Here is an 18,758-nt window from a genome sequence, read left to right on the forward strand (position 1 = left end):
TTTTCTGGGCTATGTTAACACAGGAGCCTTTTGTGTGCCTCACTTAATGGCTGAATGTTTGCTATTCCTACAAATCTCTGTTGTCTCTTAAGTGAGATGTGAGATCAGTAGTTGCTCTGCAATTCTTTGCTTATTTATAAAGCCTTCATTTTCAAATGAAGTGTGTGTGTGCATGTATGTGTGTGTGTATATATTCAGAGAGAGAGAGTCTCAAAAGTGATGAGACAGAGTTCCCATATATGATGGCTTGTGCTGGAGTTGTAAGCTCTGTGCAGAGGTCCTGACTGGGCCTGGGGTACGGGGCCAGTCTCCCTATTTGCATTTTGCCTTACCAACCACTCTGTAGGGAGCTTTGACAGCAAACCTCTGCCAGGTTCTGAGATTGAATGCCAGAGGACAAACGGCACACACTTAAGTAAAGGGAAAAGAAGCATTAGATCTTTCTTTAAATGTCAAAGCAGAAGAAATAATGGACAAAATTCAAATAAGAAAAAAATTCCTATATCAGAAACTAAAGACTATTGGAAACCTAACCACTGCAAATAAATTTCCCTATCTAAAAGACTTTTATCCAAATCTTTCAGCTAGTAAACATTTTATTTACTATTAACAATGTCAGTGTCATATCGCAAGAGCAGAGTTATGGTTGAACCCTTCAGGAAAGCGGACCGCTGTACTTGAAAACAGAATGTACAAACTTACTACACTCCTCTCTGCCTGCCCACCACCCCCACTCCACCCTGCCCTGCCCCACCCCACCCCGCCCCAGGGACCTCGTCCGCTTAAACCTTAGAGATGCAATTGGCTACTTTAGGATTTTTAATGCCAGTGACTGCCAGAGGGGAAAAGAATGACTGTTTGTTTTGTTATTGTTTTTCCTTTTACCATCACAAGCAGCTAAAATACATCCTAAAATAGACATATATGTAATGAAAGCTGTGATCATTTAGCTTTCCTAATGTCTAGTGAATGGTCCAAAGAAAACGTCACACCTAAGAGGTGATAATCAGCTACAAGGAGGAAGTCTTTAAGAAAGAGGTACCAAAGCTGCGAGGCAAATGCGTTCCGGGAGCTTGCTGGAGCTCTGAAACCCAGAGTTCACATAGAGAAAAACAAAACTTACAATATCCAGTTGACCCTTGCACGACACGGGTTTGAACTGCGTGGGTCCACATCTTATGCAGACTTTTCTCAGCCAAACACAGATAAGAACACAGTATTCACAGATACGAAACCTGCCTGTATGGAGGACCAATGTTTTGTATGCTCAGGTTCTGCAGGGCTGACTGCGGGACTTGAGTGTGTGCAGATTTTGGTATAAACAGGGGTCCTGGAACTGATTCCCTGCATATACTGAGGGATGACGGTATTTAGAAATTGAGTGAATTAAGAGCTATATAATTACTTAGCATATTCAATAAAAATTGGAAATTCAGGTGAAGTATTTCTCTGTACCAATAGACATTGCTTTTCTTTTTGTCCACATTCTTCAGATGACTGTCCTAATTTCTTATATCATTTTGCCTTAATAAATAAATAGTGTCTTACTAAGTACAGTCCTCCCTTGGTATGCAAGGGAGATCAGTTCCAGGACCCCTGCCTATACTCAAGTCTGCAAATACTCAAGTCCTGCCATCTACCCCGTGAAACCTTCAGATCTGAAAAATCAGCCCTCTGTATATGTGGATTTTGCATCCGATGGATACTGTATTTTTTTTTTTTTTTTGAGACAGAGTCTCTCTCTGAAGCCCAGGCTGGAGTGCAATGGCACAATCTCGGCTCACTGCAACCTCCGCCCCCTGGGTTGAAGTGATTCTCCTGCCTCAGCCTCCAAAATAGCTGGGATTACAGGTGCCCACCACCACACCTGGGTAATTTTTGTATTTTTAGTAGAGACGAGGTTTCACCATGTTGGCCAGGCTGGTTTCAAACTCTTGACGTCAGGTGATCCACCCGCCTTGGCCTCCCAAAGTACTAGGATTACAGGCATGAGCCACTGCACCCAGCCTTTTGGATACTGTATTTTGGACTTGCATTTGTACACAGAACCTGCAGATACAGAGGGCTGACTGTGTTTATTGAAAAAAAAATTTTGAGCAGAAGTGGACTCACACGGTTCAAACCTGTGTCTTCAAAGGTCTTCTTTACATAGTATTTTTAATATGCTCATTGATGAGATCAAATGTCTCCGAAGAGGAAAGTAGGCTGAATCAGAGAAAGTACTGACTGGCATTTGGGGTTATTAGTTCTAGACCCAGATCTGAACCTAAAATGTTGGATAAATCATCTAGTTTTGTTTTTTCAATTACAAAACTGGAGGAGAATGTTCTCTTAGTTCTCTTCATTCTGTAAAAGAGAAACTAAGTGATTTATTCACCTGAGGACATTTTATTATTAACATTACCGAAGAAAAGCATTACCACCACTTCCTTCTATGGCTAATTTTGGTGTTTGACACTGTTAGTGTTACAACTTCAAATAGAACCTAAATGCTGATCATCAGTAATTAATTTCATTTATTATTTTATTTGCAAAGAGGAGGGACTCAGTTTAGTCTCTATATTACTTATACTAATCCCTTTCATAGGCTAGGCACAGTGGCTCATGACGATAATCCTAGCACTTTGGGAGGCTTAGGCAGGCAGATCACTTGAGGAGTTCAGCCTGGGCAACATAGCGAGACCCCATCTGTACTAAAAATTTTAAAAAAAAAAATCCCCTTCATAATGTGAAGACTTACCTCCCTACTTTCTAAAGGGGGAAAAGAAGATGCCAAATCCTCTAATAGTTATCCATAGAATCTGTTTTCTAGTCTCTCTTTCTTCAAATTTTGTGCTTGTATTTTTTTAACTAATTCTTTTCAATTCCCATTGTTTTTTTCTTTTTAATCTAGAAGTTGGGAGGAAAGGCATTCTTTCATTCATGAATGCAACAGATATTTATTAAAAGCCTATAAGCCGGGCAGTACATGAGGAGTAAAACATATACTGTGTTCATGGACCTTACAGTTTATTAATTTGACAGATAAAAGAACTTTGCTTCACTAACAAAACAAGAACATTTCACTTAGCAAATACAAAATAAAAGAATAAAAAAAGAAAACCAGAACAGCCATAGAGCCCTGCCCCCCACTTTGTTTGGGGTCAGACTTGTATAGTTTAAAGTAGCCACAACAAAGAAAAATGTTCTGCTCTGCCTTTGAAATACTGTTTTTTTCCTTCCAAATTATGATTTTAAAGGTCTTTCAAGGGAGGGCCAGATGTTGTGACTCATGGCTGCAATCCCAGCACTTTGAGAGGCCAAGGAGGGAGGATTGCTTGAGGCCAGGAGTTTGAGACCAGCCTGGGCAACATAGTGAGACCCTGTCTCTATAAAAAAATTAAAAAATTAGCCAGGCAGTGAGTGTGACCTGTAGCCTCAGCTACTCAGGAGGCTGAGGCGAGAGGATCATTTGAGCCTAGGAGTTAGAAGCTGCAGAAAGTTATGATCATGCTACTACACTCCAGCCTGGGCAACAGAGCAGGACCTTGTCTCTAAAATTAAGAAGAATAAATAATAAAATTAAGTTCTTTCAAGCCCTGAAGGTCTTACCCATCCATTTTGAAAATCCCTTTCAACTTGTGTTCAAGTCACATTGTTTACTAATAAACAATACTGTTTATTCTGAGACTTTATAATTGCTTAGATGACCTTTTATATTTAAGATAATGTTCTTAATTTTTTTAAGATAAAGAAATCATGACTAGACACTACAGAATGCCTGAACTGAACCTGTGGATGAAACAAGCAACTCTTCAATCAGTTTTGTTCTTGAATTATGCCCGTTGCTTCTCTGCAGGTGAGGATCAGGTAACAGGCTGGTGAGGACATTTAGCAGGCGGTCGCTTTTCTGTCTGGGTCAGTTGAGTCATTCCCTGAGGCAACCACAACCCATTTTCCCTGGGGTGTTTGTCTCCCTGAGGACAAAACTTACCTGGGTTGTGTATAATCAAATGTCACATTCAAAATTTGGAAATTTAGTATGAAGCAAAGAGCTATCGTGATAAACAAATATAATATTTTCTCCATTCATTTTGCTGGAAACAGGATTCTATCAATGCCAAGAAAGAATTGTACAACGTTGCCTTAACTACTATTACTTAACATGGGCTGAAAGCCTATCATCTTGCATTTGCTTGGAACAGAAATGCATTTGCCACCTGGTTTTAGTCAGTAATATTCTTTCTAATCTTTCTTCACGTTAGCTTTCCCAAAGAGCTTATAAATAAACATCTCCTCTCACAAACTGGGAGGATGCAAACTGGTAACAGAAATAATTTAATTTTGAGGAGATATTTATTAGAGAGTTCTTTGGAAAAACTGGTCTCTGAAAAATGACCTGTATTTGAATATGGCTTTTAGCTAAACCACCTCCTATTACCTATCACGAGTTGCTTCGGTAAAGGCTTTGTTTTAAGTTTCAAACTATTTGTTTATTTTTATTTTTTAATTTTCTAAGACAGGATCTAATCTGTCACCCAGGCTGGAGTGAAGTGCTACGATCTTGGCTGATCCTCCCAGCTCACCCTCCCAAGTAGCTGAAACCACAGGTGTCTGCCACCACACCTGGCTAATTATTTTGTAGAGATGGGGTCTCACCGTGTTGCCCAGGCTGGTCTCAAACCCCTGGGGCTCAATCAGTTCTCTCACCTTGGCCTCCAAAGTGCTGAGATTACAGGTGTGAGCCACCATACCTAGCCCATTTATTTATTTTTGTCAGTAAACATTTTGTAAGTCCCTATTACGTACCAAGCATTGTGCTAGAAATGTAAAGAAAACATTAAAACTAACAACTAACAGAGATTGGTCCTACAGAATCTATTATGTTATACACAGAGAAATGTGCTGAGAGGGCATTTTTGACTTATTTCCTTTCTTGACCAGCTTACCCAACTGATGTCCGCTCATGGATACAATCTGAGGGGGGAAACGTCAGAGAGCAAACTAGAAGGACTTGAGTCCACTGTACTTTTCTTTTGAGTCCTGTCATGAGCTTTTTGTGTCAGCAGTAACAAACTTTAGTGAAGAATGACTTTTAGATTAGAAAGTGGATGACTGCTATTGGGACGCGCTTTGAATCAACTGATCAGTTACTGTTCCTGTAGATGTTTCTATTCCAGCTAGACATCCAGAAACCCCAAACACACCCTAGACTTTTCCCTCTCAACTCTGCCACATCTTGTGGCTTGAAACCTGTAACTGGTTTATATCCTTCATCTCAGTCCAACCACGTGGAGTATTAAAACCACCTCTAGGCCAGGCATGGTGGCTCACGCCTGTAATCCCAGCACTTTGAGAGGCCAAGGCAGGTGGATCACCTGAGGTCAGGAGTTCGAGACCAGCCTGGCCAACATGGAGAAACCCCGTCTCTACTAAAAATACAAAAAAATTAGCCGGGTGTAGTGGCAGGCACCTGTAATCCCAGCTACTCAGGAGGCCGAGGCAGGAGAATCACTGGAACCCAGGAGGCGGAGGTTGCGGTGAGCTGAGATCACGCCATTGCACTCCAGCCTGGGCACCAAGAGTGAAACTCCATTTAAAAAAAAAAAACACACCTCTAAAAATAAATCACAGCATGCCAGGAATAAAAGCAAAAAAAAAAAAAAAAAAATTAAGTAAGTAAAATAAAAATAAAACCTCTGAAAACAGGGTTTCTAGCACTGTTCTTGGTCCAGTCCACTTTCCACGCCGCTGCCAGAAAGGCAAATCGACTTAAGTTATTCACCGCATCCCTGTCCCCTTAAGAACACTGCTATACTTCCTAATTGTCTAGAGAATGAAAACCATAGCACCTACTTCTTCTTGCCACTATAGCCCCAGTGCCTTCTTCAGTGCCGGACACATAGTGAACACTCAATGAGTATGTGTTGAATGCATCTGTGGCTTTCATGTCCACGTCCAGGTTCCTGTCTATGTCTCCAGCCACATCTGCTGCTTCCCTCAAGCCATATCCATCAACTAACAGTTCCCCAAACTTATTTTGCTCTCTCTTGCCTTTAAGCTTTCACACTGGTGGTGCTTCTAGCTTGGAATGCTGCGCCCGCTTGGGACCACACCCCACCTTCTCTCACCAAATCTATCTGGAAAACACTGTTTCATCTCTCACAGGAGAATACTGCTGCAGTCATCTCTCAGAACAGACCCTGGCCTTTGACCCAGTCCACAAAATCTTCATTTTTCTCCAGAACCAAAGAGTCTCAAGGCTGGGCTGAGATAAAAACATAGCAGGCTTCAGACTCAGGGGACCCGAGGCTCAGGAGGAGCGTCTGGGACAGCAGGTACCAGCTTAGGACTTGGCCTTAACTTTCAAGAGTGACTCTGGTATGATTTCACCCTTAATCACAGGTAAAACCAGCATTTGGGGCTAGCTGAGGCACCTAAAGGTAATTATCTATGTACCTCAATAAAGGTGAAATTTTAAAAATTGATTAGCCACTGTTTCTATAGAGTAAAAAGTTTTTCCACTCATAAATTAGAAACTACTTGAATTTTACTGCTGGTTACTTTTCTCCTGCTTCTCTAAAGAAATAGACTCTCAGCCAGAATTCTATTTACCTCTGATCTGAAAGCCATGCTTTCCTTTCTTCCTTAAGCAACAAATAGACATGGGTTTAATGGACATTAGGCCAGCTATTCACTGGTGTACTGGGCTCCTGAAACAATCGAAGTGCTCATTAAGCAACAGAGTGTATGACTAAAGTTCTGGTAAATACATGGCCCAGTTGTTCAGGAAGATAATTTTTGAGGTTCAAAGGTTGAAAGCATCTCAGATCTAGCCCAACCCCCCCCCCATAGTATTAGCGGAGAATATAATAATTTTGGAAAATGATGAAGGAAAGATAAAAGTGCTGAAAACTGAAGATGGCTCATGGTTAATATGTACATCTTCAAATGTAATACATTTCTTCAACTAATTTAAAATGCCATTGAAGTGAGATGACCCTCTCTAAATATTTTATCACTAAGATGCTATACGATTTCTTATTCATATATTACCACATTTTCCATTTAATTACTGATCAAATGCACTAGTTTAGAAGACTAAGATCTTACCATAAACCAGAATAATTTTGTGTGATTACAGCAAGCAGGCCTATGCTTGCTATCTTCCTTTTTAACATTCTAAACACTGTTCTCGGGTAAAAGATGCAGACTTACTTGAACAGAACTTTCCTTTTTATTGTGGTTAATACAGAAACCACACAGGATCCAGTCTTGGCATTGTAAACCTTTGAACGTTACATCCATGAAATTCTGTTGTCCGTTTAAGTTTTCAGTAACATTTCTTTTTGCTGTATTTATCACATTTTCCAAAATATGAAAATGCTCTTTTTATTTTAAATGTTGACTATACGTGAAAAATTAACTCTGGTTCTATTATTTCAAACTACCCCTTTATTAGCAACAGTTGTGCAGTCCTGTCAAGAAGAATTTTAAAAATAAAGTACCAAATTTGGAGAGTAGACACATCTGTTTTACTTTGCAGTTTGTTTTATTGTTTTATTCCTTAGAATATGAATTCACAACTATCTTATAACTGAAGACTAAAGAAAAAACATATGTTGGTGAATCTGATTTCTGCATTTTTTTCATTCAAAGGAAGTTGCCTCCCTCAGCTGTCTGCCAATAAGTAATAAATGGACTTGGCAAAAAGTTTATTTAAGTTGGCTTTATTAAGCCAACAAAATACAGAAATCAAGTAAGGGACAGGCAGGAAAATCTGTTCCTTTGAAGTCAATAAAAATCCATCTCCTTAATCCTTTTTTTATTCCAATCAGTGGTGATTTTTCTCAACCGACTCACTGAGGACCTTGATTTAGCTAATCTGTCTTGCTTAGTTATCTATCTTTTCCAAAGCTTTCCTAAAGAAGCATCCTTTCCCCTTGACAACTGTCATCTTTTGTACTTGCACAGTGGTGCATCTGGTTATAAACATTCTCTAGTTTATCCCGATAGAGATTTAAATACAGGTTTTTAATTACGATTCATATTTTAGAAGAATAAAAACAGAAGTAGCAAGTTGAAACAAAAGGCACATAGAAATTATCAATGCGAGAAAGATGGCTAAAATTTGATACCATACATCTTTCCTAAGCTGTCTGTTTTAAACCTTTGTCATAGCTTTATTTGGTTATTGCTTATCTGTATATTATGGAAGAAAAACCAGGACTCATTTGAACGAGTCAATTGAATAACTCGTTTTCCATTCCCCAACCTATCCACTGAAGGGCTATGCATCATGCAGAAATATATATGAAAATATATTCACGTTTGAAGATTTCATAATTTGACAGGAAGGGCATTATATTGATAGAACAAAAACATACATGGACCACAAGATATTTGAACTTCAACATCATTTAGCAATCATTGGTTGAGTACAGCATGAGAAAAGGATTTCTTACCTAAACTAAAGAGCACCAAGAATTTCAGACATACGAACTCTCGTTGATCAAACTGGAGAGAACGAAGTTTTGCCACTAACTCCTGTGCATGACTCATGAGGTTGTTGAGGGTGGCTCCGGCTTGTGATGCTATTATGGAATAGTCCACCTGCAATACAGAATCGCAGTTGTAAGGACTATCAGAATCAGCAATATATATTTCACTTGAGATTGTTAAGAACCATGGGTAAAATCAGATTGCAATACAGGTTTTTTAAATAGAATAGAGATGGGGGGTCTCACTATTTGACCAGACTGGTCTTGAACTCCTGAGCTGAAGTGATTCGCTGGCCTTGGCCTCCCAAAGTGCTGGGATTGCAGGCCTAAGCCACTGTGCCTGGCCACAATACAGATTGATAACAGAAGAGATCTTCCCCATGAAAGTAGTTTGAGGCACATTCCATGATTCTAAAATGCATCAGAATTACTATGTCTGATAAATATAATCACTTTTGATAAGCTTTGTAGGAAACTGGTTTTGGCTACCTAAATTTTTCAAGTATATATGCCTTTTTTATATTGTGAAATTACATCATCACATAAGATAAAAAATTTTAACTCTCATGAATAAGGTGAAAGGAAAACATACTGTCCTGAAAAGTGAATCCAGGAGAGTGTTCTATGTATATACAATATTAACTAGTGCATGAGGAAAATAAAGGCAGATACATTTCTACTTGTATTATGAGACTACATTTTAAAGTAATCATAGTTCAAGATTGCATGTTTGTGGATGATGAAAGAATCACATTTAAATTCTTTATAGAACAGCAGAAGTGTTAATTTAAAAATTTAAAATAAATAAAAATATATTATTCTTTAGTTTTGTTTCCTAAAAAGCATGACATAAAACTGCTATTCTCAGATGATTACATTAGATTACATCAGATTAATGTGTTTCTCTCTAAAGACAGCAATAACTTTAGGAGAATAATTCCATTGTCTGGAAGCAAAAAAAGAAAAGGCATATTTCCCTTTTCATTAAAAAAAAAAAAAAAAAAGTGTGGGCCGGGCACAGCAGCTCATGCCTGTAATCCCAGCACTTTGGGAGGCCGAGGTGGGCGGATCACTTGAGGCCAGGAGTTCGAGGCCAGCCTGGCCAACATGGTGAAACCCCATCTCTACTAAAAATACAAAAATTGGCTGGGCTTGGTGGCATGTGCCTGTAATCCCAGCTACTGGGGAGGCTGAGGCACAAGAATTGCTTGAACCTGGGAGGCGGAGGTTGCAGTGAGCCAAGATCGTGCCATTGCACTCTAGCCTGGGGGAAGAAGCGAGACTCCGTCTCAAAAAAAAAAAAAAAGTGTTGCTAGGCTCCAATCTTAGATTATTCATGGGGACATAAGGAGTTCAATTTATAATAAGTTAAGATGTTGGGATGGCTGTCAGTGATAGCACTGGCTTTGCTGCTGCGATTACAGCATAATGGGAAAGCCCAGTTGGTACCTGACGCTCCCATTCCTTTTTTTTACTGGCGAGCTCTCAGGCAACCAGATACTCTTTTAGGTGCATTTAATATTTGCAGCAGCAGCAAATTTGTCTGGGAGGCAAGTCCTCATCTGCCACTCACCCAGAGCAGACTGTATTAAATTTTTATATTTATTGACATTTCATTACCATAATTGACTGCACTTGCTTCTCTAGGAGAAGGCACAGGGCTGCCTCCTAAGCAGGAGAACTAGTCCCTTGAGTAGAATTTGCAATTAAAAACAAGGCAGAATGGATTTTTTTTATTGTGTAAATATGATGAGTTGAATTTTCAGCTTTAACTAGAGAATACTGGGTGTACAGAAACCTTTTTCAAGAGTGAGAAAAATTATGAGTCAGTGGAAAGATGACCCCCAAAGGTGTCAATCAGTTTATATAGAGTCAACTATGCATGAAAAAGCCACAGTTAATGTGTGTTAGAGGAAAACTCTTGCATCATGTACAGCACTGTCTATTTGCTTTAGCCAGGTGCTGGCATCTACGCACTAAATTTAAACATCAAGCGTTGTAAGAACTCCTGTGGTTTCTGTTTCAGAATGTGTGAAAGAAGGGTCAGTACCTGGGCAACCTGAACCCTGAGCTAGAAGGAGGCAGGACACGCTGTTGAACTCTGTGGAGCACATTGGGATTATTTGCAGAGCACACAAAGTGACGTCTCAACTATCATTTTGCCAGTTCTCTTACAGGGGAACTTTCTACTTCAAGGGAAGTCCTTACTTTAAAAAGGTGCCTATGCTATAAATTCTTTAAAAACTGCACATAGTCAACTACTTCAGATAATAATAATACAAATTTTACTGAGACTAATGGGATAGATGAGTGAATGAGAGCAGGAAGGCCTGATGGTGGCAAAAGCCGGAGACTAGGTAAGAGACCTGAGCCAATGCTGCCTCTTACAAACGAAGAGCCTTGGACAAGTATGGATAAATCTCCATCCCTTGGTGTCCTTATCTTTAAATAAGGCAGTTAAATTAGGTGATGATAATAAGGTACCTCTCACTTCTATGATTATCAAGAATCATAGATGGGACAAGATTATCAATTTAAGCTTGGAATCAACGGAATGCACTGCAGCTGTAGCTTAATATACAAAAAGTATATTGTAGTAAATATCACTAGTTAAGATCCGGGTGTCGTGGCTCACTCCTATAATCCCAGTGCTTTGGGAGGCCGAGGTGGGTGGATCACCTGAGGTCGGGACTTCAAGACCAGCCTGGCCAACATGGTGAAACCCCATCTGTGCTAAAAATACAGAAATTAGCTGGGCGTGGTGGTACACGCCTGTAATCCCAGCTACTCAGGAGGCTGAGGCAGGAGAATTGCTTGAACCCAGGAGGCAGATGTTGCAGTGAGCTGAGATTGCACCACTGCACTCCAACCTGGGCAACAGAGTGAGACTGTCTCAAAAAAAAAAAACGCCTGTAATCCCAGCACTTTGGGAGGCCGAGATGGGTGGATCACCTGAGGTCAGGAGTTTAAGACCAGCCTGGCCAACATGGTGAAACCCCATCTCTACTAAAAATACAAAAATTAGCCAGGTGTGGTGGCAAGTGCCTGTAATCCCAGCTACTTGGGAGGCTGAGGCTGGAGAATCGTTTGAACCCGGGAGGCGGAGGTTGCAGTGAGCTGAGATTGTGCCATTGCACTCCAGCCTGGGGGAAAAGAGCAAGACTTCTCTCAAAAAAAAAAAGAAAAGAAAAAAAAAATCACTAGTTAAGGCCTGAACCAGGAAGACCATACTAAAATGAAACACAAATACGTTGGTATTAATTTTCCATTATTAAGATGGAGTTAATTAAATATTGTTGTGTATAGTTCTAACAGGTGTATAATAATAAGTTCAAATACTAGAATTTCATACGTGAAAATGTAGTACACTATAACAGAAAGGAATCTAATTTGTTTCATAGGATTATATATTTAGTGAGAGACCTTTAATGAGATGGACCTCAAAAAATCAATTGGTTTACCAACAACTTTATAGCTATGCATTTATTTATATGCTAATTTGAAAGCTCAAACATGCTTATTAAATGGGGGCTTAGAAAACATTTCTTTGAAGGATAATTTATCAAATTGCACAGCTCTAAAGAAGGATGGGTGATTTATTCTTGAAACAACATTCAGATCTCCAGCTTCCTTACATTTTATTACAAACATAATTATATTTTCATTGTTGAATGCAGAGTTTGTGCTCATTTCAGGAGCAGCTGGCCTTGTCTTTTATGTACTTAGTAAAATTAATTTATTGTTCTCTTACATGTAATCTTTGTGTCATTAAATTCAAGGGAGATATTGAAGAAATACTCTAAACTGATGTCCCCTTTGGATAAATTTCACTCATCATGAAAAAGTAGAAACAGTTTTAGCTAAATTGCTTTTAATTCTAATCACTGAAATTTTGATGACTTGTGTAAGATGCCTGTCATTTTAATATGATACACAATAATAGAAGATAATAAGTTGCCAGTAGACCTTTCCCTTAGGATGATGTTACAGTGGCTGTTAATTAGCAACAATATGCAAATACTAAAACCTGACCCCACTTCAAAGTACATTATTATTTTATACATACATAGATATATGTGTGCATATGTGCGTGTATAGTTTTTAAAATATTGGATAGGAAATAATTCTTTTCATAACTGTAAGTTGTGACTATATAGAACATTTGAAGTGCTTAATATTATTGATAATCATAATTTCCTTTTTGCTTAATAAGGCTATTTAATATACATTTATGTAGATGCCTGATTCAAAGACACAATTAAAACATAATAGCTAACTTATAGGGTTAAGTGAAACACTGAATCCTCATTTCAATATACAATGTACTGGTGTCCTGGGCTGCTCTTTGCAGTGAGGCTATTTTAGTTTCTCCAGTTCTGAATGAACTATGAACAGATTCAATTCTGCAAACATTTATTAAGCAAACTTGTGAGCCACTGGGCTTAAGAGAAAGGCTGTGCTATTTTATTTTTCTTCTCTTTTCAAGCTCCAAGGAGCAATTTCCTGGATAGTCACTCATTTTTTAAAATCCAGGCTAGTCTTTTTCTTTTTCCTCTGCTATGACAAATTCACCACATTATTTACAGTGAGCTGTATTCAGTAAGAAAAAGCCAGAAGATTGGGCTATGGAGCACCTGGGGTCTTGCATTCCTCTGTCTGTCCAAAGGGTCACTATAAAGCAATGTGTAGACATGACATACATGCTTTCAAGGTGAAACAAAATCACTATCTGGTGTTCCCTTTGTGTTGGGACTTCATTCCTGATATTGTGGACTAAGGCACATTTAATATCCCTATTTGCCAATCTCAAAATACTCAGTATAAACATTTTCATTTGTTCCAGAAGTAATCATTTTCTCAACAGGGCAGTTGAGAAAATACTATAAGTAAACCTGGAAATCTATAATGAGTGAATTGTATTTCTTCTGGCTGAGGCTGAAAAAGGTGGCGAGTTTAGTTAAAGTTTCATCTAGTAATTGCTTGTCACTGTTCCTCTGACCTAGAAGGATTTTAAGCGATGGTGTCTTCCTCAACTTACAAAGGAGAGTACAATCAAATATCCTCACTTTAGGGGTAAGGCACTTCCTTATAGAAGCTGAATCATCTGGACAGCTTTGAACACCCATCTTATTCTCTTTGCACTTCCTCCTCTGAAATTTCCCCGCACTTTCTCTGACCCTGTGTAATGGGCCTTACCTGTGAAAGTACACAGTGAAAAGCACTATGCAAAGGGCAGTCATTGCAGTCATTAATTAGGTGGATGAATTACGCCTCTTATCACTATTGGCTGCACAGCTGTGTCTAATGTTTTTCCTTACATCTTTGATTTCCCTTCATTTATCAGGCCATCAGAAGCATTTGTTTTAACTAAATTAAAAAATGTATTTATCTCCTACAGGTGAGTACCAAGCTGCCTTTAGCGGAATTTTGCGTGCTGTATTGGGGTAATACTATTTACTTTTTTCCCAGATATCAACAACATGGCCTTAATACAGTGCTTCATGGAAACACTTCTAGCAGTGTTTGAAAGTTCACATTCCACACAAATCTATGATAGCAGGTCAATATGTCTCTGGGGCAGGCGAGTCATTTTATTTAGAAAAATGAGAAAAATCCTCTTTTAAGATACGTGTTTTCCCCCAAAGACTGGAAGAGAATTCAACAAAAAGTTGATTCAAGTGGTGGCATTATGAGTGATTTTTTTCTTAGTTTTAGTTTTTTCTTAATATTAAAATAATTTTATAACACTAAGCAACAATCACATTAAAATTGCTTGTGAATAACTTAAATGTACTGTAACAATGTGCTACAATGCCATATAGAAAATTTCCCCCCAAATAAACTACTAACTAAACCACAAAAAAAGCATATCCATTTAGTCTCAATAAAAAAGGAAATGAATTTGTTTTGCTTGGAATTTCTGTAGAGTCTGTCATGCACTGGAATTACACATGAAGACCAAATTAAATGCCGGCGTGAAGGCAAGCTCTGCAGCATCTGTGAGTTAATCAGATAAACAGTATGGCATGTTGGTAAAGAACACAAACTCTGGTACTAGTTGGCCTCGATCTGACCATCTGTTCTGTTCTACCACTTACTAGATGGGTCCTGACCTTGAATCAACCACTTCATCTCTCTTTGCCTTGGTTCCTCATCTGCCAAAGAGGGATAATAGCCCTTTCTTCGTGGGGTTGTTGACTCCATAAATGTCACCCTTGCCCTGGCCTAGTTTTGATGACTTCTAATTTTTGTGTCAGCATTTCACAGAATGCTTCCTGTAATTCCTACTGCAATTCTGTCTGGTAGATAACATCATAGTTGCCACTGGACAGGCGAGGACACTGAACCTCAAAAGGTAAAGCGACTTGCTGAAGATGACGCAGCCAGGAAGTTTTGGAATGGGGACACGAAAACAAGTTGTTCCAATTCTAAATTACACTTGTATGTGTGAATTTTACACACACACACACACACCAGAGAGCACATGGTCTGCACTAGTAAAGAAAATAAATATTCTCTAACCACAGCTCAATTGTTATTGGATTATAAACAATAACAGGAAGCAGTTCTTTCTTTTTTTCTTTTTTTTTTTGCCTTCAACTACTTTCATGTCATATATATGTGTGTGTATATATATGTGTATATATATATGTGTATATATGTAGATATATGTGTGTGTGTGTATATATATATATATCTCCTAGCTTCTACCTCTTTTCTATTTTTTATTTTTTTTGAGATGGAGTCTCGCTCTGTTGCCAAGGCTGGAGTGCAGTGGCACGATCTTGGCTCACTGTAGCCTCTGCCTCCCGGGTTCAAGCGATTCTCCTGCCTCAGCCTCTCAAGTAGCTGGGAATCACAGGCGCATGCCACCATGCCTGGCTAATTTTTTTGTATTTATTTTTAGTGGAGATGGGGCTTCACCATATTGGCCAGGCAGGTCTCGAACTCCTGGCCAGGCGGGTCAAGTGACCCGCCTGCCTCAGCCTCCCAAAGTGCTGGGATTACAAGCGTGAGCCACTATTCCCGGTCTCTTTTCTTTGTTATAAATCCTCTTTTCCTCTACCATATTGCTTTACTCTTATACTTAATATATTCCTTTCCTTCCACTCATCATTTTAACGACCTTCTTAAAATTTGTGTACACTAAGTAATGTACTGTTGTTGTAGCAAAATCTAATTTTTCCATTTTTACACTCGGAAGAAGTATTTATAATTCTCAAAAAAATTATACTTAATTTGTTTTAATCAAGCAACCAGGAGAGATACAATAGTTCTCATTTAGTTCAATCAGGTAATATTTATCATGTGCCTGACATATTCAGCTTTGTGCTAGGTACTGTGAGGATATAAAAGAAGTACATGTATGTGACCCTGCTTTAAGATATCTGTCTCATTCTGATAGAGAGGTTATAGGCTTTTGAAGTCTTCCTTTGTAGCACTTTTGCTTCCATCCTATGAAATGCAAGAAGCACAGAGATAAATTTAAAACATTTTGTCTAGATATTTCGCAAAAAAAAAAAAAAAATTATGGTAGACGTCTTTATATAAAAGACGTCTACCATAATTGCCATAAATGAGAATGTCTGATTACAATTAATCATTACTAGGGTAGTCACTGGACTGGATGAAAAAAGTGAAGGGAGGGGTTCTGACAGACCTGTGGCACACTTTAAAGGGTGGGGAGGGGAGATGGAAGAATCCAGGCCGCAGGAAACATACAAGGAAAGGACTATTTCTCCACCACGGAGTTCCTCATTCAGTTCTGATGACAAAACACAAAGCACCAGTAATTGATCCGAAAAACTATAATACCATCCATTCCTTGATTGTTCTTGGTTTTGAAAATCAGACAGCAAGAAATGCACTTTTCTCTACTTTTTAAATAGTAATTACCCTCACCCACGGGCAGCACTTAAGGCAAAATGAAATGTGAAATAAGAAATATTTCTAAAGAGCAAGAATGGAAGTGCTTTGAGAAAAAGAACGGCACAAACCCATTTCATTTCTGAAACTCAGAAGGAAATGAAATCAAATTAATTTGTGGGCCCAGTCTTGTACTTCCAATGCAGCTCCTAGTTGGGTGAAGGTGGGAGGCACACCCAATGATTACACTCTGAAAATGGGTATATTTTCTCCAAAGACTTGGGTCCCAGAATGAAAATGCCAAACAAAAATTTGAAAGCACAAGAAGTCAAACCCATTGAGACTTTATTTTCTCCTCTACAACGCTTTTCTCCTGAGAGGTGCAGATAGCAAGGACCAGATAGTGATGGAGATGCTTGAATTCACCCAATTTGCAAAAACTCTGAAATAGTGCTTGCTTTTAATTTGATTGGGAAATTTTGATTTATTAATAATACAGCAAATGATGTGGAGACAGCCCTTCATTTCCAAATAGCACTGCTGTGGTTTCACAGCACATAAACATTTATGGCTGGACGTAAAAGATCATGGTGCCTGAGTACTGAAGTCACCACTGCTGAACAATGCACTGGTGCCCTGAATAGGTATGACCCAAAGGATTGAAGGAATCACTGTGTCCCACACATTTATTTAAATAGCGCATCAGTTGTAGAATGGCGGGTTAAGAAACTGGAGAGACTTGCCTAAATTCCTGTAAAGTTGCAGTTAGGTCTATTAAGCAGACTCTCTCTGAAGACATTCACAAAGCTGTCTCTCCTCCTTTAAGACTTTGCTCAAATGTTACATTTTCAGTAAAGCCAAACCAACCATTCCTATTTCACAGTGCAACTTATGGGTCACACTGCAACACACGTCCGTGGATGAGTGTTGATTTTCTTTTCATTCTTTCCTTTTTTTTTTCTTTTATTCAATAGCACTTTGACCTTTAACATATTACAGGCTTGTTTCTTAGGATTATTGTTTAATGTCAGCTTCTCCCTGCTACAACATTAAGTTCTGTGCACTAATATACACCAAAGCCCCCAAAAAGTAACTAGCACAGAGTAGGATGCTCAATAAATATTTGTTGATCGAACAAATGTCTGTTCAGAAAGGTATAGGACCTAACAGTAATTTTTTTCTATCTTTCATTTGAATGACTGGATCTTGAAAATTGAAATTCCCCTCCCTTCTCATTTGCCCTTATACCAACTATTTCAATTATTCATGACATCCAAATCCATCTCGTTCACCAATATTGTTCCAAAATAGTAAGGACTCCACAAGTTATAAGGTTTTAAAATAGCTGACAAACAAGTGTCTTGGGTTAAAGCAGAAGCTCGAGGAAAAAGAAAACCCGGGTACTAATCATTACGTTTGATTTACCAGTTCTTTGGACCCTTGTAAGTAGGACTTTCTGTCCCAGCAGACTGGAAGCAGCAGAATGTTCATGATTATGTTTGCTTTTACAAGTTTAACTATAATCATAAGAGCAGGAACAGAGTGCACCAAGTCATCTTTTCTAAATTATTGGCAGCCAATCTCTCCCTTTCAAAGCACAAGAGTGCTTCTGACCTAGTTAAATTCCGGCCATTCTGAACATGCTTAACAAAACGACGCTTTTTTTTTTTTTTTTTGGTCTCTACACTCACTTGTTGCCCAGTAACCAGGAAGATGGATCCTTCCTTTCCATGTACCACTTGTCGGTAAATGTGGTCGAGGATTAAGAGCTCACTCCAGCAGTTCTGAAGCAGCTTCATTTGGTCATCAACCTGTAAAAGAAATAGAAACAAACAAAAAAACAAAAAATGACACTGTTATTCACTACTTTTTTGTTTTTGTGTAATTTTCAACATAAGAGGACTACATATAAACAAGAAAGTCTCCACCCACGGTCACTGAAGCGCAGGTGCCCAGAATTCATATCACCGCTCCTGAAAATCAGGATTTTCATTCGGACAAATAGATTTTTTAGGACACACGTAGGTACTTAAGCTAAGTATTTATAATCAATGAACTGCTAGGAGAATGCACTCCATTAAATTGGTCTACCTAACATTAATAGAGCTATTAGAGTTAGGTCCAGGTGCCTCAGGTTGTCCTGAGTAGGCCCCATTAGAATGACCCCAGATTGCCTATGCTTATGTATCTAAAAGTGAATACAGTACATTAAAGTGAAGGTGAAATAGTACATAGATATTAGCAAACTGCCAAGCCAAAAGAATTCATATAAAAGAAAATTAGCATTACAGCCCATATGACTTTTGGAGACAAAGACACACAGCCCGTTTTGTAACCAGTGTTAACTGAAAGTCCAATTGTGCTGGACTGAAGAGAACACTCACCAAGCACGATGTCGGTGCTAACTGGAAT

General features: G+C 38.7%; 1 protein-coding gene across 2 annotated transcripts in view; it reads right to left on the reverse strand.

The window, feature by feature from the left end:
- Positions 1-18,758, reverse strand: part of NR5A2 (nuclear receptor subfamily 5 group A member 2) — a 149,562-nt gene that overhangs the window by 48,831 nt on the left and 81,973 nt on the right. For both annotated transcript variants that reach the window (XM_032136513.2, XM_032136512.2), the window contains 2 exons: positions 18,038-18,157; positions 8,445-8,592 (listed from right to left, as the gene is read on the reverse strand). In XM_032136513.2, coding sequence (XP_031992404.1) covers positions 8,445-8,592; positions 18,038-18,157 — 268 coding nt within the window. The remainder of the gene's footprint in view (positions 1-8,444; positions 8,593-18,037; positions 18,158-18,758) is intronic.

Source organism: Hylobates moloch, unplaced genomic scaffold (genome assembly GCF_009828535.3).
Source record: "Hylobates moloch isolate HMO894 unplaced genomic scaffold, HMol_V3 SCAFFOLD_18, whole genome shotgun sequence".
In the NCBI taxonomy this organism is placed as follows: Eukaryota; Metazoa; Chordata; class Mammalia; order Primates; family Hylobatidae; genus Hylobates; species Hylobates moloch.